Below are 21679 nucleotides of genomic sequence, written 5' to 3'. Positions count from 1 at the left end.
CCGTGTAAGATGCAAGACAACCAATGCTCCTTTGGTGGACCATTTCGTGGAAGCGGGGCACAACGAAAATGATATAAAATGGACAATACTGAAAGTGGTCAAGCTACCGGCTAGAGGTGGAGACATTGGCCAAATACTCAACCGAGTATAGCTAAAGACAATGATTCAATTTGATACGATAAGGAATGGCCTGAATCGAGCAGAAGACTGGATCACCTTATTTTAAACAATAATTTTCTTGCTCCTTGTCCCAGAAACAAGCAGCGAAATAGACTATGGCCGTTCGAAAACATGGTGCCAGTGCATCATTTTATTCCACAGTCGAGTCCCTTGGTCTATTGGCAGGACTGAAAGCCATGTTTTTTTTGTGTTTTTTATGTTTTATATGTTTTATATAATCTCCAAATCGGCGAAATTATTGTCACATAATGCACTTTCACTCATGTACTACAATGGCCACACGCGTCCCTATAGAAAGCACTTCCCCCACTATTAGCACTATCACGCCCGCACCTATATCAGGTAAATAATTCAGCGCAATCACCTCCATAATACCTCAACACGCTATGGCTGTTTACAACTCGGTGCCTTGCATAAACCACCTTGTAGAATTACTCACGGAATATCCACTCCAAAATGGCCACCACTGTGGCAGAATGACAGCTCCACTATGACCGCCATAAGCTGGCCTCTTTCTATTTCTACTAACATGCTGCCTTAGGCAACACAAAGGAAATGCCCGGTTAGACTGCAATCACAGCAGCGGATCGACAGGACACCGTTCCTTCGTCCCCCAGAACCCCAACGACCACGGAGTCATTGAACCTGAAAGGTAAGCTTAAATACACGCAGTACTGAGTAAAGAAAGCGGCTTTACGAGGCTTAACTTCAGAGCCCGTCATTTACCCATCCCCCTCCCTTCCTTCAACAGGCGCAGCGGTGACACCCTCTTCATCGTAAACGGCATGGAGATATAGGACTTTGTCCCTCCAGGCCCCCAGAATCCCGTCCATCTCGTGGTTAACAAGCCACGTGGGTAAGACACAACCTGCCTACAGAACGCGATAATTCCAAGTTACCCCGAGCGGTTTTGACCGCACTAGCCGGCGTTTGACTCAATCCCCTTTTTCTCTAACCCATCCTTACCAATAGATGCAGCGTCTTCACCCCAGCGGACCTGCATTGAAAATCGGACCCGCAGGACGTACAGGTACAAATCACTTCCCCACCACAGCATGCCCAGAGAACACCCCCGGCACGCTAATGAGCGCTATTCATTCCCTTAGGTAGAACATCCAAATCGAAGCCCCCGAAAACCGCGCTGGCATCCAGCCGCACTGGTATGCCCCTTGCTCCCACCGAGAGCCGAGGACCGTTAAACAACCCCTTATGCACGAGTAAGTGTAATGCGCTATCCCCTTTGAGGACACTGTATGAATGTACACAGGTGCCTGCTCACTAGTTGGTTGAATTTTCGCCACAAGTAGCTATGCATAAACTTCATGAAACTTAAAACAAATAAGATGTGTAATCATGTCAGTTAAAGATTGAATGCATTGACACCAGTCACTGACGCACTCGGTCGTGGAAGCCCCAGAAACCTTCAGGTTATTTTTGAACACCAATTATAACACGTTAAGCCGATTCCGAATAACTGTGAGATGTACAAAGTAGATGGATTGTTTGACTTGTTGAAAGTACACTTTCTAACTTAGCCCCTGGCTATGACTTTCTTCCTCTTTTCTTTCTTTCTTCCTCCACAACAGGCGGTCGCATTATAATTACTGACAGGCAAATGTTTTTCAAATGTTGTCCTGATGATGATCCCATGTAATTAGAGCGGAAAGGGATCGAAACGTCGACTTTAAGTAGTGCTTCCACAACCTAGCCATTGAGTTGTACCCTAGTTCTGTTTAGTACTGACTGGCAAAAGCTTTAATTGAACACTGATTTAAAAGTGGCCAGTATTGCTCTTTTTTGCCTGTGGAATCTCTCCCCCCATGTGTTGTTTGTCCCCCTTGAGTAAGGTAATGGACTGTGCCTTTAACTATTCATATAAGTGTTTTTGATTGTGGTTAAAATAAATACCCTGTCCGGCTGGACAGAGGATAAATATAGCTTCCTATTATGGCCTATATTTTATTCACTTTCTTTATCTTGATAAGCTTAGGACCTTTGTTTTCCAAAGCATAATTCCCCACGGTCCTCAGCCAACTGTTTGGGTTCCCTTGTTACATTTAGAAACGGACGTAGAGTGCATCAGCAGGATACCTGGGACACGAGGCGCTTCCCACTTGCGATCCAGAACGCACACAGATCGAGGCAGCCATCTAGCAGTGTGCTACGCGACAAGACAACAGGGTGCTGAGGCCCAGCAAGAGAGGCCATCAAGAGCAGGCATTCCCACAGTAGGTGCCAGAGTATGCTTGTGTGCCTGTTCAGGGAGCAGATCGCCTACAGGGATCTCCCATCCCAGCCAGCTGTCAAGCTGTGCAGCCCCCACAGCCGCCCCAGCGGAATACACTTGTGTGCATGTCCAGGGATCAGATTGCCTACAGGGATCTCCCATCCCAGCCAGCAGCCACGCCTTGCAGCCCCTCCATAGCGCTCCAAACGGTACATACCAGATCGAAGAGTGAGGTGTTCCTGCCGATCACAGCCCTGGCCCATAGCGTAACGGCACTAAGAGCCCATGAAGCCTACGCCCAGTTGCACCAAGCTATTCCGGTCCATCAAGTCTGTGAGCCACCGTTCCTGCATCCACTAGTATAAATCCTGCTGAACCCTGCTCCATCACTCCGTCAGCATGTGTGCACAGACCTTATCACTCACCAACCCAGTTCCTTTCCTGCCAAAACCAGTGGAGCCGGCCATAAAATGGGAGGACTGGAAGGGTTATTTCCTGAACTATCTGTCTGCTCTGGAAGACGAAGGGGAAGAGACATTTTCCAGCAAACGTAGGAAGAAACCCTCTTGCTTGTTGACCATTGGGGGAGTACATGTTTCGATGGTAGCTGACTCAGGGTCCCCCTACGCAATCATTCAACGCAAGATTTAGGAGAGGGACTTCATTCGCACCTTAGGTATCCACTTACACCCCACGGCCGTCCATCCTGTCACCTTCACAGGAGAAAAGATTCCCATGGTCGGCTTCCATCCGCTCCGTTTTGAGTTCAAGGGGAGGATCTCAGTCGGCAAACTGTACATGGTGGAAAAAGGACCCTCTGTCTTGGGATGGGCAGACCAAGGGGCATTAGGGATTCAACTCAACCCTGGAGGCGCAACACAAGTGCTCATGACATACAACCTACCAGCACCTGAGGTGGAACACTGAAAGAAGACTTTCCATCTGTCTTCGGCGGCACCATAGGCAAGCTTACCAAATTCATGCACAGAATTTGCCTCAAGGACGGGCCACACCAGTCTGCCACAAACTAAGGAGCATCCAGTTCAATTGCAGGGAGGCGGTGAAGATGGAACTGCAGCAACTGGAAGACAACAGTGTGATTGAGCCCATCGAGAGTGCTGAATGGCTGGCGCCCTTGGTAGTAGCACGCAAACCCGATGGGAAGGTGCGCCTCTCCATAGACCTCAGGGAACTGAATAAAAACATTGTTGTGGACAAATTTCGGTTGCCCAAAATCAACGAAATGTTAGCCCAGACCAAGGGAATCAAATGGTTTTCCACCATAGACCTCATATCACCAAATTTCACTTCACCCCTCATGTAGGAAACTAACGTCATTCATCACACCATTTGGATGCTAGAGATTCTGGCGGAAGCCATTTGGCTTGGCATCAGCAGCCGCCGTGTTTCAAAAACTCATGCACAAATTATTCAAAGACACCAGTGGAGTTCAATACTTCCAGGACGACATACTGGTCAGGGGGAAAACCAAACAAGACCATGATGAGAAACTATCTGCGGTGCTACCGATTCTGTCAAACAATGGCCTCACGGCAGAGTAGGAAAAATGCAAGTTCGGTCTACACTCTGTCACATACTTGGGATACGAAATAAGAGACAAAGGAATCTCCCTCAAGAGAGCCAATGTTGAGGCAATCATGTCCGCACCCACATCTCAGAACAAGGAAGAAGTTTGTTCTTTCCTAGGATTGGCCAAATTCTATGGTAAATTTGTGAAAAACTTTGCCACCAAAACGCACCACCTGCATAAAATACTGAAAGAAAATAATGTTTTCAGCTGGTCGGCCGACTCCAATGAAGAATTTGTACAAATCAAGAACGACATTTGCGCTGCAGTGCCTCTGCACAGATTCGACGATCAGCCATCTCCATCCTCACCACAGATGCCAGTGACATAGGTCTGGGAGTCGTCCTGTAGCAAATGTCCACAGATTGCACTGTGTGCATTATCAGTTTTGCATCCCGTTCTCGCGCCCCAACAAGGAGAAGTTCAGCGTCATAGAGAAGGAGATGCTGGTGGCCATCTGGGCTATGGAAAAATTCCAACAATTTCTCTGGGGCTACGGGTTCCTCCTCGGGACAGACCACAAGCCGTTGGTTAAAGTCCTCACATCCAGAGGACATGCCAGTGCCACACCACGTATTGCCAAAATGACCTTCAGATTACTGGACTATGTATATGATGTTGAATACTTACCAAGAACCAAGAACAAAGTAGCAGACTACCTCAGCAGATGGGTTGCAATGGAAGGGGCGCTGACACACACAGAATGGGATGAGTACATGATAGCATTCACAAGCGATCAAGAAGATGTCATCAGCACGCAAGAATGGAAGGCAGTGTATGACACAGATCCCCATCTCTTGAGCGTAAAAGGTTTGTCACGCACAGTTGGCCGGAGAAGAGGCACTTGGACACCAACCTCAGGAAATTCTGGGAAGTGTGGGAGGAACTTTCCATTAGTGACGATGCCATATTTCTACTAAGAGGGGACAAAGTCATTCCTCCGCAACAGTTGGTGGATCGACTACTCACTATCCTGCACGAAGGCCATTTAGGAATTGTGAAGTCAAAGAGATGAGTGAAACACTCTTACTGGTGGCCTGCAGTTGACAACCCTGTGGAGAAGCATGTGAGCAGTGCAGTAATGCAGACAAATCAAAGACCATGCTACGACCGCCCTGGGGAAGTTCACCAACCCCACCAGCCCATGGGAGGAGTTGTCATTCGACATTTTAGGTCCCATTCTGGTCTAGTGGGGAGTACCCAAGTATGCCATAGTACTAATAGATTGGTACTCCAAGTGGCCAGAGGTGTATATATACGGAAAAAGCGGACATGGAAAAGATCATAGCTTTCCTCACTGCCACATTCTTAAGAGAAGGGATTCCGAAAACCATTACGTGTGACAACGGTCCCCAGTTTACATCTGAGAAATGGAAGGCATTCACAAAAAGAAATGGCATCATGACCAAACATACCCCGGTGTACCACCCTGCTGGGAATGGCCTCGTGGAGAGGTTCAACCGTGTGATCATGGGGTCCACTCAAGGAGCTATCAGCGCAGCAAAACATTTGGGACACAGGAATCAGACATACCATCTGGGCTTATCGCATCACACCCACAAGGACAGGATACAGTCCATTTAAGCTTCTACGTGGCCAGGATCCGTTCACACGAGACAACACTGTTTGGCTGAACCTTATGCTGCAGAGTAAACCGTCCCCAGCGGTGGTTCAAAGCAATTTGGAGAAGGCCCAGAAAATGTACACGGTCCACTACAACAAGAAGCACAGAGTGAGAGAAGTCTTGTTGGAAAAGGGGGAATGGGTCCGAGTGGAGCTGGCCCAACTTCCCAGGAAAAGAGACAGCAAGTTCAGCAAACCCTTTCAAGTCAAAGAAACCTACTCGCGCTCTGCCTTGTTAAGTGATGGCAAAGTATGGTCCTACAGCAGAAACGCCAAGTGCAATAAAGTGATTGCATGGAACAAGGAGGACTCTACTACAAGCACTGGACATACCAGTTGGGAGTTGGATAATGAGGAGGATGGACCAGAGATAAACACACAGAGAAACAGCACAACAAGAGATACTGAAGGCGATAGTGGCACCACACACGAACAGAGCAATCCCGAGGCCCCACGACACCTTAGGCCCCAAGAATGCCACAACATCTGCGAATCAGACACCACGCACCACACCCCCACAGCTCTCAGTAGAGACCAGCAGGAGAGTACTGGGGAAACTAGAGCACACACGAGGGAGACGCAGACGACACATGTACCCGTTACACGCACCCGCACAGGCAGGGCAGTAGAGTTACCAAAAAGATACAGTGAATATGATATGTAATTCTGGTGTACCTTGTACGATGTTCCCTTTACCTATTTTTCCCTGCCCCCTCTCTTCCTCCTTCCCCACTCCTCAGTATACAACAAATGTAATGTGTTACGGTTCAAGTGCCCATAGCTTAGGAACCACTGAGGCATCATTGCGATTGGTTAAAGTTCATGTTTGTTATGGTATTGTTAAAGGGGGAGATATGTGGTGTAGCGGTCTAGTGCTTGCACACCACGTGATCGCCTGAGGCATGACGGGAGTGGTGTCGGCCATTTCGCACAGAGGGCTCTATGTGCGTGAGTGGCCCCGGCGCTCTCCCTCTGTTAAATAATAAAGTTCATAAAGGCTCATATGGAGTGCTGTATCGTCTTTGGGTGGCAGACGTACACTCTACAAAGACCACATTTACAAACCCTACATGAAAGTGGGAAGCTCACCAACAGTCATTAAGGGTTTTGTTGAACACAGCTTAGATTTGGCAAACCCCCCAACACTGATAAAAATAGTAAGAAAATGAATTATTAATATATAAATAATCTGTCCTATTTTTAATATTTTAGTGGCATTCCTAAACATCAAAACTCAAGCAGAAATATCTTGAACCAGTCTTTCCTGCTGGTACCTTCTATAACACAGTAAAATTGTGTTGGCCCCTTTCGGAAGAAATTAAGATGACTCATTCTCTCCCACTTTACTTTCTTTGAATAACATTAGTTTTGGCTGACCAGGAATTTATCCGTATTTATATGTTTATACTGATGAGGGCTTTTTCTCTTTCAGTGAGGTTTTATCAGTTATTGTAGTTTTAAACCTAAAACACATTACAATATTATTTATAACAAAATAAATAAAAACAACAAACCCCTGCTTGATTGTCAATTGTAGGATTTGTGCAGAATCTGGCCTATTGCCAGTCCCTGTAGTCAACTGCTGCTGTGCAGCAGTGATTGTCTGCTGCAGTGAGTTGGCTGCAGGCTAAGCCCTGTATCCAACCCCCATTGTGCACAGCCAAAGATCTGTGTGCACTGGGGGTTGGCCACATGGTTTGGTCACAGGAAAGGCCCCCCTGGCCAGCACCTACTGTGCACTGATTTTTGCCCCAACTCCTCTTACATTTCACCTCCCCCTTATCAGATCTTGTTGCAACCTGAGATCTTTGCAATGGGCTTAACTTGATCACAGCCTGCAAAATATTATGCAGAGTTATTAAATGACACTAAAGGTATTAGCAATAAAAACACTGTTTTGACCCATTCCTTAACTTTGTTTTATTTGCATAAAGCTGAAACTACCAAGAGTAAGCCAAACTGGTTAAGAGTGTAAGTGTTTTGCAGATCCATATACTGCACCAAAATTATAAGCAAATCAATATTTGTATGCCTTACCTTTGAACATTCCCCTAAGCCACTTCTCCCGCAGGATCGGCATAAAACCTGAGATTCCTGCAATGAGTTAATTGGCGGTGGTCCATTGGGGCGTTGCCCCACTAATGACACGGTCCCATTCATCGATTTAATAAATTACAAATAGTAAATTCTTCATTCTACTTCTGATGCTAATTCCAATCAGGACTCCTGATTGGAATTAGTGTCAGAAGTATAACGAGGGATGCTAAAGGGGGTCGGGCTGCGGCAGCACTCGGCATTAGAGTGACAGCGCACTAGACAGCAATAGTGCGCATGTTCGGTTTGGGCTTGTCATTTTTACGACCAGCCCAAATATGCGCACTAGCCTTCCCCTTAGGAGAGTGAGGGTTGCTTCATGCCGCAGTCCCTGGTCTCCTAATGGCCGGGGAGTATCCCTGCTCAAGCCAATCCTGGTCCTGCTGGAGCAGCATCTGGATTGGCTGAGAAGGGTTACTGGCCACTCCAGTGACGCAGAAGATGTGCCAACGCGGGACCCCTGCCCAGCAGCAGAGGCAGCGCGGGTCAGTTAAATTGTCTTTTTTAACTTTATTTTTTAACCCCCCCAGCACCTGCGCAACAACCCCCCATGAGTATTGCGAGCTGCAACAGCTGCAGTGTCCAGGGGGAGCTGGCGTAGTTTGAGGGGGCGGGGAGGGCACTGGCCGAAGACGGGGATTCAGGGAGAGCACAGGATCATTTGTGTAGGGGGGCGCACAGGAGGGCATACATCCAGGTGTGCTGAAAAGAGCGTTCAGATCTTTGGGAGTGCATGAGGGGGCAGGATTCGGGTAGTGGGAGGGGAAGGCCCTGGACACTGCTCGGAAGAGAGCGCACAGATTCAGGGATGTAGAAGAGAGGGCCCGGGTGCGGTGGTAATGCTTGGGGTACCAAGGCAAGAAGATGCAGGCAGTTTAGTGTGTAGTAATGGGCGCAGATTCAGGGGTGCAGGGGAGGGCACATATTTGGCTGCAGGGGGCTGACCACGGATATACGGCTGTAGGAGTGAGCACGTGGGGTCGGTGCTAATTCAGTTGCATAAGAGAGAGGGCACAGCTCTGGGGTACTCAGACCAGGTGCACAGTCAGCGGTGAAGGATATATTCGCAAGTGCAGGAAAGAGAGGGGGAAAAACTCCCGAGGTTTTGTAGGGAGTGACTCCCATTGAAGGTTCAGGAAAAGGTGTGTGTGTATGTATGTGTATTATCAACCAAGCTTAAATGTGCTGCTGAGGCCCTTGCCCAGAGATTCACTTTTTTTTAGAGCTCGCAAGAATGGATATTTTTCTCTTCTTTACTGAGATTGTGTGTGTTCCTACCTGAGGGATCCTTATTAATGCTATCAATAAAGGCTTGGACCAGGAAGCAGGAAAAGTATACTATTCACAGCTATATGAGACTCCTAATTGGAATTTATTTCATGTTGGATGTACGGTGGTTCTATCCAATATGATTAAGAATAGTTGTGCTACTGCGGTACCAGTAAATTGTTGTTAATTTTAGTTCCATATTCCCAGAGCATTCTCATTATGTGTCAAACTTCTATAAGGTTTCTTAACTCCCACAACTGTAAACAGTAGTATTGACTGAGCTGTTTTTCACACCTTCTGGTTTACTTAAAAATGCACCATTTGCCCACTCTTTTTTTTCAAACTTTTCTCCCCGAAGGTGGTTTAGGCTCGCTCGCTACGTTCACTCACCACAGTGAAGTACGACAATTGTTTTACGCCTTACCACTTTCAAATGTCACCAGCCGCCATTGACTGAGTTTAACTTTCTAGCAGCATTCCAAATGACTTGCAGATAAATTAAACTGTGGCAAAGCTATAAGCACATGAGAACGTGTTTGCCCCTACTTTTAACTTGACCAGCCCCTTACAGATCTGCATGAAAGTTGGCACATCAATAGAAATTCAAACATTGTAAATTATGTCATGTGGATTCATTATAGCAGGCCGCAGTCATTTGAAAATTGACACATTTCGAACCCTACTTGACTGTGCCCCCCTCTCGATGAATCTGCACAAATTTAAAAATACAAAGAGAAAGCTAAATATGCTGAGGCTTTTCCAGACTGCACGTAAATTTGTCAACCAGCTCTAAAATGATAGGCAAATCAATAAGCAACTTTTCAGCTGACAAAATATCTCTACATGTTATCCCTTCGATGCCCGCCTGACACATTTTTCAGATACTAATATCTCATAAATTACTGTACAGATTTCCACCAAAGTAAACCAAAGGTATTCCTTTGCGTAATATTCTACTTCCTAGCCAAGTTTGATGTATTTCACTTCAAATGTTATTGATGTAGTGTACAGCAACATTTCCAGTGGTAGCTAAAATAGCTAAAATAGAAAATGCTAGCTCTTTAACTTTTCCCCTGCACAGATCTGCATGAAATTTGGCATGTCAATTCCTAGCCAGTTGTGCCACGGACCTGGTAAGGTTCTTGCGGATTTGTCAAATGCTGACAGAGTTATCACCAGCCCAAAAATCATTAGGAATGGAATATATATTCCCTAACAAATAACAATTAGGATGTAGTTATAGTTAGAACTCATAAAACATTACACCTTACCTATAAAAGAGAACTTCACTGAAAGAAACACTCTATTCAGTGATGGACACACTCAGCCATATAAAGGGCCAGAAGCCCCCACAGACTATTGCCCGAGGTAGAAAGGACTCTCATCAATTTTACTATTCTCATCCTCTTTCTACCCCTCCTGCCATGGACCAGAAACAGCCTTGGGCTATATGTACCCGTCCTCCCAGCACAAGTACAACATTGTTGGAGTAGACAACACTGGCCCTAGCTGTGCCCTGCAATACCCTGTGCTCCCAATGCCCTGATCTCCACCCCCAACCCCTACCAGTACGCCTACTCACATCTTCCGCCTAGTCGGAATGGGTGGGAAATGTCAGTATTTGCCTACAAATTGTGGAAAACTACACTGTCAATGACCCTGTATTCCCAGGCCCATGTAGTTATTCCCATTCTTGAAGCAACAACTTACGGAAATTTGGTGCCTGAACATTGACTAGAATCAGAGATTTTGACCGTCTCTCTCCCAGTACAATGCACACATTTCCATCTAACGTATAGTGAGGGGCAAAGTGAGGAATTTTGTGGCTAAAGAAAGTTCCAATCGACAGATGGTAGACTGCCTTTCCAAGATCAGTACAGGTAAAATTGCCTGTACTCATTAAACTATGATCAGCTACGAACTGCCATTAGTCACCTCACAGCCCAGTATGAAGAACAGTAACTGCCTCGACCACGGGTAAGTGTGCCGTTTGTATGCGCCAACCCCAGCAAAACCTTATGTTATGCCAGTGACTACAACAACAACAGGAGCACCTCTAGAGGAACACCAGAGTCCACTGTCAGAAAAATACCCAGCAGAATATAAGAAGTCAAAAAGGGCAGGAAGACACAGCTGTAAAAGCCCTGCAAGAGACAGTGTTACTATAACTCGCCTCTGTGACATCAGAAACCCAGGCACTGCTCCTATGTAGATTCTCACATATCCCATCTGAGTTCTGTTCAAAAGATTGAGGATCCAAAACCTCCAAGTGCCTTTGAGAGAATTTACTCCTTCCCAGGCTTTTCCGCCAGGTCAAAGTCCTGCTGCCCAGGTGAAACCCATTCATTGGGAAATGGGGCACATTGCTTCATACAAATGATCAACAAGCAATGAACGTTGTGGGCACAGTCTAGGACTCTGATCCATGACAGACAGAACACCTTGGTGGACGGTCTTCCTCAGAATAATGAGCCTCCACCCACATCTGGAGGTTTTAACCCTTCCTCACTCTGCGTTGTGTGCACAAAAGGCAATAAAACCCAACCTAATACCATTATTTTTACTGTTAGTATTCTGTAAAGATATATCCGTTCTCTAAAAACTCAGATATATCTGCACCAGGTCTGTAGGCAGAGTCACACTAACCATAACACATTCTAAAAATAAGAAAAAAGCAGTTGGAATTATGTACATGCATAAAACAGACAACATTTTGCAGAAACGTGCACTTTTTGCTAACAGTATTTTCTAAAGCAATGCGTATATTCAGAATTCTGTAAGTAAAAAATTACTTTTTTTTAAACTTGTTACAAGCTCTTATCATCCCTACACTTTGCAAAGTGTGTTGAGGTCACCTTCGATAAAGAGAAAGCATTCTGTACAAAAATGTAAGATAACTAGAAACATCAAATTAAGCCCTTACAACCACAATCCTGGTTTCTGAAAACGAGAATAGCGATCAGAAAACAGGCTGTGGATTCTCAGAGAGGCAACATTTACTAAAAATGTCGCATACGACTAATTCGTTTTCCTTAAAAAGTTTGACACACGAGACCTATTTAAGAATCGTACAAACCAACTACATTGTTGGGCCGGGCGGGAATTTTCTGTCTGGAAGCTAGAAACATTGCGTGACCAAATTATACGTTCCAATATTTATAATTGAAATCCTTCAATCGTGCTCGTAGAGCCACTAAATCACTAGGTTCTCAAAATCACACCTGCTCCCCTCTGCAGTAATTCAGCAACTGTGCCTCTGTGAAATCCAATTTTCCACAAAGAAGAAAATTTATAACCGTGCGTTGACATCCAGACAGAAAGAAGGATAACCATAAAAGGTCGTGTCAAAAGACTGTGCACTGAAGAGGCCCTTGGTCAAAGCATGTCATTAATTATTGTTCAGGGCCTGCGCTATTGTCAACGTGTGATGTGAGACAGGCCTTAGACTACTATCAAAGTAATAAGACAGGACATTGTTTAAAACATCTGTACATTTTAATCACATCATGGAACACGAGTCCACAGGAATATCATCCGAGCATAAACTTTTAAAAGGAACTGGAAAGGCCTGTGCCTGTGATATATTGCTTCTGGACGTTTCCAAGAACTCACCTGCTATTAGTATACAAAAGAGACAACAAATCAATATAAACAAGATACTTATGGGCTCCACTAAATTTTCGAAGGAGCAAATGTACACGTGAATCTATTTGCTCGTTGAAAAATTTGCTTCACAATAAGCTATCCAAGGGTACGCTGGAAAACCTGCCATTGTTACAGGTTTTCAGATATAACTTGGTAAACGTTTGTGAATTGCATGGTTGAAAACCGCTGGGTGTAAATGTGATGTGTTTTTTGTCGACTGGGCCCTTTGTCTAGAAATCTTCAGCACAGCAGGAGCTCTTCAGATAGGTAAACTGCTGAATGGTCGTACATCAACCAAGAGGTGCTGTGCCGAAAATTTGTTTCGATGCATAGACATGTTCCTTTCCATCTCCAGTGCCCAAATATTAAAAAATAGCAATGATTTACTCAAAGATTTTTCAGAAGAAGTGATGCCACGCAATCCGTAGGCTTAATTGAGGCAATCAAAGGACGAGCAAAAATTGAGAACTGGAAAAGCTGAAAAGTGCATCTCCTAATTCCTTTTTGGAGTTAACTTAACATCTTGTGTGGTTAAGTCTCTTGATTCTCACTAACTTTCAAAAGAGCTAAAATACATCACAGCACTCTCCTCTCGCCCAGTTTTATCCCTTATATATCACAAACACAGAATGGCTTTTCTCTCAATTTCTCAACTGCATTTTGTTTCCAAAATTATATCAGCATTGAACGCACCTGGGGGGTACTCCCAATAGCACCACCCTCTCATCATCCTTGAGAATGAATATGGAAACAATTAACTGATGAATCAATGAAATGAAGCATAGTGATGAGAAAATGTGGATGAAGTAGTACGATGCTTTGGCAGTCAAAATAAATTGTGCATCGAAGGGAACTTACCACAACCTCCTCCGTTACTTCTGTAGGTTCTGCAGTTACAGCCTCCACCTCAAGAGAAGTAGGCAGAGGTTCTGATTCATCAGTCTGTGCTTCCAATTGTGGAGTTTCTTCGTCAATCTTTTTGGATTGTTGATAATCAAAATATAAAGAAGAACACATTGAAAAAAGATTATATTTGGTAAGTACTTCAGGGGAGTGGAAAAACAGCAATTGGTCAGAAAGACTTTTTTGATAATGTTACTCCTTAATAAACTAGTTCTCTATTTAGCTCAGTTTTAATCCTGCGATGGCCATTCAGCAAACATATAAAAGGTCAGTTTGACTTTTTGATATATATATATATACTTGTAGAATCAGTGTCTAATACATAGTAACACAAAAGGAAGTGACTTGACAGTAACTTTAATGTCTTTTGTCATTGCAATGTGACAATATATTGTGACATGAGTCATTTAGACAAAGTAAAAGAGGAACAAAGGTGTTAATTGAATAGTGGAAGGCCAGTGATTTATATGACAACAAGTACAACATCCAATTCGATGTTCCTTTTCGGAAAAGTGAAATAAATGTAAGGGGACCCAACACAACTCAGCCTTGCGGCTAGGCTCATTACTGACTGTAAAAGATTTGACCACATCACTTCGACCCTCAAATCCCTAATTTGGCTGCCTTTTGAAGGTAGATTCTTCTATAAGACTGCCTGCATCACATACAAAGCCCTCCACTCACAATCTCCATCATAACTAACAAACTCAAAATTGCTGGCTGCTCCAGACTGATGAGAAGCTACATGGCCCTCCTCCTCGTCCCTCCGCTACTAAAAAAGAAATCCACTCAAACTTGCTCCTTTTGTGGAAATGCTCCTAGCATCTGGAATGCTCTCCTGAAAGACCTGCGCTGCAACCCCTCCTACCCCAGCTTTAAAAAAGACCTACAATGTCACCTTCTCAACAAGTACTGGAGTCTATAATTTCTCAAAAAGTAGTGGAGTCTATAATTTCTCTTCCGTCCTGGTAAACTGTCTCCCCTGTATTGGTTGTCTTTCTGCTAACCTGTTTGACCTTTTGCTCTCCCTTTTTGTACTCTTCCCTTCTGTGTACAATGGCCGTGCTCTCCCCTGCCCCGCTCTTACTCTAGTAGCTCTAACGTATGTTCTGCTAGATATTCAGAGGACTTTCTCCCCTGTCCTTTGCCTCCCTCCCCCCTCTTTGTTCCCCTGCCCTCCTCCTCTTCTATCTGCGTTCTCCCTGTTGCCCTTCTTTCGTATGCCTTATGCCTTGAGTCGTTACCTCCATTTTATCTCTATATGTACTATAACTCGTTAATCACCCAGAACCCTGGCTGTCCTTACAAATAGAGAGATGTGCTCTCTCCTCAATGTTGTTCTCTTCACCCTCAATTAGTGTTTTGTTTTTGTTGACTCCTCTTGCTTTTGTAAAGCGCTCTGATACCTCCGGGTGTAGCCAGCACTATATAAAACCTTTCAAATAAAAATTAAAAATAAAACACACAATCATAAATCAAACCTTCTTCAAAATTAAAATAGCACTGTGGTGAGAACAATCACAATGGATTACCGGAAGTAGATGTTAATGCATGCCACAGTATTACAGGATCTTTACAAATGTACCTTACATAATCTTAGGCCAGAACTTTACATTGTAAAGGCCTGAATGAAACCTTAACTTTAATTTCCATCCAATGGTGATACATTTTGGCAGCAAAGTCTGATTTGCAAAGCATAATTACTCCGTGAAGGAACTAATAATTTAGGTTCCTGATGAAGTCATAAGAGAATGCATCTAGAACCAAGAAAATGTTAAGAAAATGCAAACACTATTTCGGAGACCTTCCTTCCCGTGCAAATAGATGGCTAAGGAAACGCAGCTTGAGGTGCGGCTTACAGGTACAGTCGCAATTATAAGTCGGGATGTGTACTTTCTGAAGAGCTCTGCCTGCAGACCCTTAAACGTTAACTGAGAAAGCCAACTAGGTTCCCTGAAGAGAAAAATGAAAATATTTAAAATAAAACCAGATGAACAAACTCAAATCACCCCAAACCTTCCCCTGTATAGCAGGAAGATGTTAGAAGGCAAGGGAATTGGCTAAGGCTCAACCAGAGAGCAAATAATCAAATGTTGACGTCAATAAACTGTGGATTACGATTACAGAGATGCAGATGAACTGTTAGAAACCCCTGTTTGCTTTCTTGCAGCGCAGGAAAGTGCCAGTGACTAAACAAAAACTTGTAATGCCTTTTAGAGCTATTGGTTGGCAAATTTTCCATTGACCATATTGGCAGACTTACTGTGCAACCTCTGCTAAGAGTGGGGTCAGAACTGCCATATTTAGGGAGGGTTCATAGGGTGATGTATGTTTCCATGACAAAGTGGCTTTATCTTCTAGAAAAAGTCACTTTGGTGCTAAATAATGTGTTGGGAAATTTACCAATGACAGCCAATGCGTGCGGAAATACCATCATCAAATGTGGACACTGGAAATATTCTGGACAAAGGGTTGTGCAGTTAGTGTCTTCATCGGAGACTCCCTAACATGTTAGGGCATTTATGTGCATGTTAGAGATACTTTGCCTAAATATTTTTGCAAGTGCGCCACCATTCACAAGGAAATCTTTCATGCCTTAAACTGTCATGGAGTAAGCTGCAAGCTGTTAGTGCAGACAGATGAAGAAGCTATTGTGTGCCATTTTATAATTGAGTGGATGACATGAAAGACATTTCTATGAGTTAATTCCTGCCAGCCTACTTTAGGTAACAAAATGGAATTTAGTATAGTAAAAGATTACTGTTACGTGTGGATTGTTATTTCAGTCATATTCAGGTCCCACAAATGTCCCTATGTCATAATACAATGTTAGAATTGGAAAACGAAATAAGCAGTTTATTTTAATGACATATTTGGTTTAGCATGACCACAAAGGAATTGGGTGAAATGGGGCACATTCTATACCACTGACCTCTTGTATGTGTTGAATAAGCTGCTTTATTGAAACAAGTGTGTATAAACATCCTCATCCTAAGGCCTTACACAACTAAAACCTCACTATAGATTCAACAACCTACATTCCTTCCCCTCTCCCCTAAACCCACCCGTATACATACCCTTCAAACTTTGACATCATGACCTATTGTATTTCACTGATTATCTCCCTTCAAATGTCCACTTCTGCTTAGCAGTGAACCATTTGACCTGTGCTCGACTTGAAATTCCTATGACGTAACCTTTTAACTCCAGAAATTCCGGTGTGGGCTTGTTGAGACCCTCCTTTTGTTCCTGATTAGCCTATATTAACCAAAATAACCTTAAGTAAAGGCCTGAAAGCTTGTGGGCCAACCGCCACCAGAAAAAGGCACCAGCCTGACCTTTTTTTGCCCCCCCAAGGCAAATATCTCAGACTTGTCTCCTCACAGTCCTAAAAAAACTCACTTAACTTCAAAAAGTATGGTTTCATCCCATACTCCAAAAAAAGCATGCCATCTTCCCTGAAAAACTCAACCTCTTCATAACTTAAATCAACATGCTGTAGCCTGCAAAACCCTCATCCCTCCAGAAATGTTGCGTTTCTTTATTTACCTTCCTTCTCGCTTTATCTATGGCTGATGGCTTAGACGCACCTACCCAACACCTCCTGGAGTTAAACTCCGTCGAGGATACAAAACACCCTGACCATTGTGATTTTATCTCTCTCAACTCTTCTTTCATGGATCTCAAAAATGCCAGACATTTCTCAACCACCATGTTGTTTTCCCTTAAATGGATCAACAAAATAGCCAGGCAAATACTCATAATCATCAACTTGTTTAGGGTGGTAACAACTCCCTCCACCTCATGCCTCCTTCCCAAAACCACTAAACTAACAACAAGCTTCTTTGAAAACTCACATTTCTTCCCCAAGCACTCTCCCCTACCACCCAGTCCACCAACTAAATGAAAGAATGTCCAACAATCCACATTGACAAGCCGGCAGCCAAAGGACCTGGATCTGAACCTGAAAGAGAAAATAGTGCAAGTACATCATTCTAACTAACAGTGGCCCCTTTCCCCTCATCGCTCTGAACATACCTCAGGAAACAATTGGCCAACCACCTGCATAACCCCATTATATGGTCTCTAGACCACCCTCTCTTTCCTGCCTCCGACGCTGTACCGATCCGAAAAAGCATGAGTACCAAAATCCTTAGCCACCAACCCTAACGTTGTCACTGATTTTCTCAAGACTGCTAATAATTGGAAGGAAGTTACCCCCTACCCTTGTTGGTGAGTGAATATCACCACTGTAAGCCCCTCCACCTGAATTCTGAGTTTTCTACCACATGCCTGTGGACTTACCTTCTCCTCCTGAAAATGAAATAGCACTGTCATTCCTCTCAACCATTGGTCAGTTTTTGACCAGAGGAAGCAGATTTCAACACCGTTCTGTCTGAAGTTAACGTACTACCATTTCAAACCTTATCATTCTGCCGATCCATGCTCAACAACTCTGAAACTTGAAAGGCCCAAAAAAGATTTTCAACCTGGGCATAACAAACCTCTGGCAAAACGTGAATTACTCTGCAAAAAAAATCTGCCAAAAAATAGGCTTCCCTACCTTGTTCACTAGCCCAACCCTCTAACATCCGCTTATCCAACCCTCCTTTGAATGGTGCATACCCACACAACAGTTTCCCCATGAAGTCAATGCCTGCCAGCTTTCCTTTGATCATTATTCTGGATACACCTTTTTCTGTCAGCCTCAGTATGAATTGTACCATGACTTCTACTCTCTCCCATTCACCCAAGAGGCGACTAGCTCCAGAGCTCACAAATTTGCCCCAAGCCTGATAACATGCCTTAAGGTTGAACACCTCCAGGGATCCCTATACCAGCTGCCACATCCTCTGTCTCCGACTGTCCATAACTCTGGTGGCATCTGAGTTTTGTCCCTGTCCACCTCTGTGGACAGTCCATGGAACCTCTTCCACTGTGAACGAGATAAAGCATACACAATGTCATTGTTCACACCTGGCACATGCCTCACTCGAAACAGAATATACTTCTGCAAACATTTGAGCACAAACCCCATCAGCAAGTTAAGGATCTGAGTGTCTCCGCTGACCGCCTGTTGACAACCTGAACCACTGCCATTGTCCATCCTAAAGAGTATCTTCCCGTGTTGTAACCCTGCACCCTTCAATATGACACTCACCACCAAAAGGAAAAACTCAAGAAAAGCAATGCTTCATTCTCCAATTTTCAACAGCCTGTCCATTCCTACGCACACCAGTGTCCCTGCCAATACATTCCAAAGCCTATGCCTCCTGATGCTTCTGAAAAAAATCTGCATATCCCAGTCAAAATCCTGCTATGCCTGAATTCGGATACCATTGAATGAGACCAAAAACCCTTCCACATCCTCAGATCTGCCTAGCCTCCTGCAGGCAGTCTAACATGATGGTTCAGAAGGGAAAGCCCTGAAAGTGCCAAACCTAACCTCCTACAGAATGTTCTACCTGCCCTCACCACCCTGCATGCAATGTTTAGCTGTCCTAAGAGCAAAAGCAAAGAAATGGGAATTAAAGCATAATTTGCCAGCACAAGTCTTAAAGTCCCTATCAATATTAGCAAAGAAAAAGGTGCAAACAACGGGCTGGAAGCACAATTCCCTATACTCCCTTGAGTTAGAAGCTGATTCAAAGAACCTAGCATTCATCAATGTATTCACATATAGTAGCCCAGCACATAGTCTCAATAGACAGTTCAAAAGAGGTCTAGTTCCATAGACAAGTCGATGTTCAATTTCAATGTATTCTTTATTTGTCATTCTTTAAAACCTTTTGAAAGCATCACTTTTGGAACCGCCAACGCGTTTCGTCCCATCCAGGGACTTCTTCAGGGCTTGAAAAGTAAATATAGACTATTCAGTTTGGTAACCTTTCATTGATTCGCAACTGTTGAGTATAAGGTCTCAGATTGGAGTATTTCCTCGTGTGTTGAGCATGATATTTAACAGGTAGAAGGTCTTTGTTACGGGGCAGTGTCCGGGATGCAGTGGTTCCGGTCCCGCAATGAAAAACCTCGATCGTGTCTCCTTCACATGATTCGCCACGGTACACAGTTGCGAATCAATGAAAGGTTACCAAACTGAATAGTCTATATTTACTTTTCAAGCCCTGAAGAAGTCCCTGGATGGGACGAAACGCGTTGCCGTGTCCTAAGAGCAGTTCAACCTTCTGGACCATGGCCATTCTTTTACCAGCATCATGTCCAACAGCACTCACATTCCTAAATTCTTGTCCTGTAGAAGGCGTGCTATCATAGCCACGGAATCCAACTCAATTCCTAGAAATGAAATGGTGGTCACCAGTACCACCATTTTCTCTGGAGCCAAGGGAACGCCCATTTCCTCCATGAGCTCCTTAAATCTTACCAGCGGATGCTGGCAGTCTGCACAACCAGAGTCCCTGACCATGAAAAAGTCATCAAGATAGTGTGTCATCTTCTCATGAACCATCCCTTGCACAAAAAATCACTGTAGCAAAGTGATGACATTCTCAAAGAGAGCACACAAAACCAAGCATCCCATTGGGAGGGCTTTGTCCACATACCAGTACCACTCAAATTGTTTACCCAGCAATTGAAAATCCTCTGGGTGCACAGGTAGTAAATGGAATGCTGGCTTCATACCACATTATGCCATATAAGCTCCAGTCCTCCCTGTTCCACCATGGCCCAAGCCATATCGATGGAGGAATAAGACACTGATGCCAGCTATGCCCCAATTAAATCATTGACTGAATGGCCCTCCAGCAAGTAAAGGTGCTGAATGAGCCTAAACTGCCCTGCCTCCTTCTTGGGCACTACCCCTATTGGGGAAATAATCAAATTCTAAAGTGGCCACGTGTCAAAAGGCCCGGCCCTCCTTCCTTCCTACTCCAACTTCTGTAACTTGTATTGCACCACTTGTGAATGCGCTTTTACTGATCACAGATTCTTTGCCAAGTGCCGTTCTCTCGGGCCGGAATATGGTTATCTTCCTTGTTTGGGTAAGATCCCAGTCAAAATGTCAGTCTATTTAACTTAACTAGCATATGAGCTTTCCCTTGAGGTCCATGCACTCCTCTCCCCACTCGTAACTTACTGCACTAGACCCTCCTGCACCCCTTGAATGCTGTTGCCATTGTCAATTGTGAACACCCTGCTGGGTCCCTGACGTACTCCGGGCATTGCTGTAGCAATTGACGAGGGGATGCTGCCTGAGCACTTGGAGCATTTGTGCTTGAACCTACAATACTACCTCAAGCACAGCCCCTTGTTGAAATCCCAACAAACCCTTGTGCACCTCACTGGGTCTTACTGGATGCCCCCACCCCTCCGGGCCTGAAAGGACTGATATACTATGGGCAGTCCGCTTTCTGTGTATATGGTCTTTCCAAATTTGCCTGAGCCCACAGTTTGCTGCCACAGATCTGTATCCAACTCCCCTCATTTTGCTTCAGCGTCCCATGCCATAAGTGCCTGGAACTCTTCGTCATACTGAGCCCAAGCTTTACCACCAAAGAATATTTGTGCCTTACGTATGACATCCATATACTTGAATATAGCTACCCTTCTCTTCAGGTAGATCTCACAATAGATGCAGGCGTATATCAGGAACGCCGCCGTCCATTTCTCAATGGGCATGGGTATCTCTTGTCATTTTGCCAGCTCATACTCCTCCTCTTTGGAGCCTTCCTTTGCCCTGAGTTTTCTAAGGAGGAGTTTAAATATCTCTACATATTCACCCTTCTAAATTCTTTCCTTGGTGGACAACATCAGATGTGACCCCAGTGGCTTGGTAACCCTGAGGTATGGGAGTTTATGAATTTTGAGCTCCCTGCTCTCCTCCCCTTCTGCTTCCTCAACCTTCCTTTTAGGCCCCTGTTTGTCTTCTTCCCCTACAACTGTTACAGTAGCCTTATCTGTGGCTAAACCTGTATGTGTCCTTCTAACTGCATGGCCTCTCACAGTGTCACTCCCTCACTTCTCTGCCCCTTCTTGCTTCAGTCGCTCCATTCCTCTCGCTGTGTCCCTGACGTACCTACGCTGACATATTGCTTCAAGGTCCTTTTTCCACTGGCACCCCATATCCACTCCAGTGGACACCATGACCAGACCTGGCACTTTATTCACATTTGTACTCTTACCTGGCCATAGGG

General features: G+C 44.5%; 1 protein-coding gene across 4 annotated transcripts in view; it reads right to left on the bottom strand.

Annotated features, from left to right (window-relative positions):
• The window catches only part of AMPH (amphiphysin), a 959953-nt gene that overhangs the window by 105475 nt on the left and 832799 nt on the right, over positions 1 to 21679 (bottom strand). For all 4 annotated transcript variants that reach the window (XM_078688208.1, XM_078688209.1, XM_078688210.1 and 1 more), the window contains one exon: positions 13485 to 13601. In XM_078688208.1, the coding sequence (XP_078544334.1) occupies positions 13485 to 13601 (117 nt within the window). The remainder of the gene's footprint in view (positions 1 to 13484; positions 13602 to 21679) is intronic.

This window comes from Lissotriton helveticus, chromosome 4_1 (genome assembly GCF_964261635.1).
Source record: "Lissotriton helveticus chromosome 4_1, aLisHel1.1, whole genome shotgun sequence".
Lineage (NCBI taxonomy): Eukaryota > Metazoa > Chordata > Amphibia > Caudata > Salamandridae > Lissotriton > Lissotriton helveticus.
Note: the sequence above shows the minus strand (reverse complement) of the source record. Positions and strands in the feature narration are given on the sequence as shown.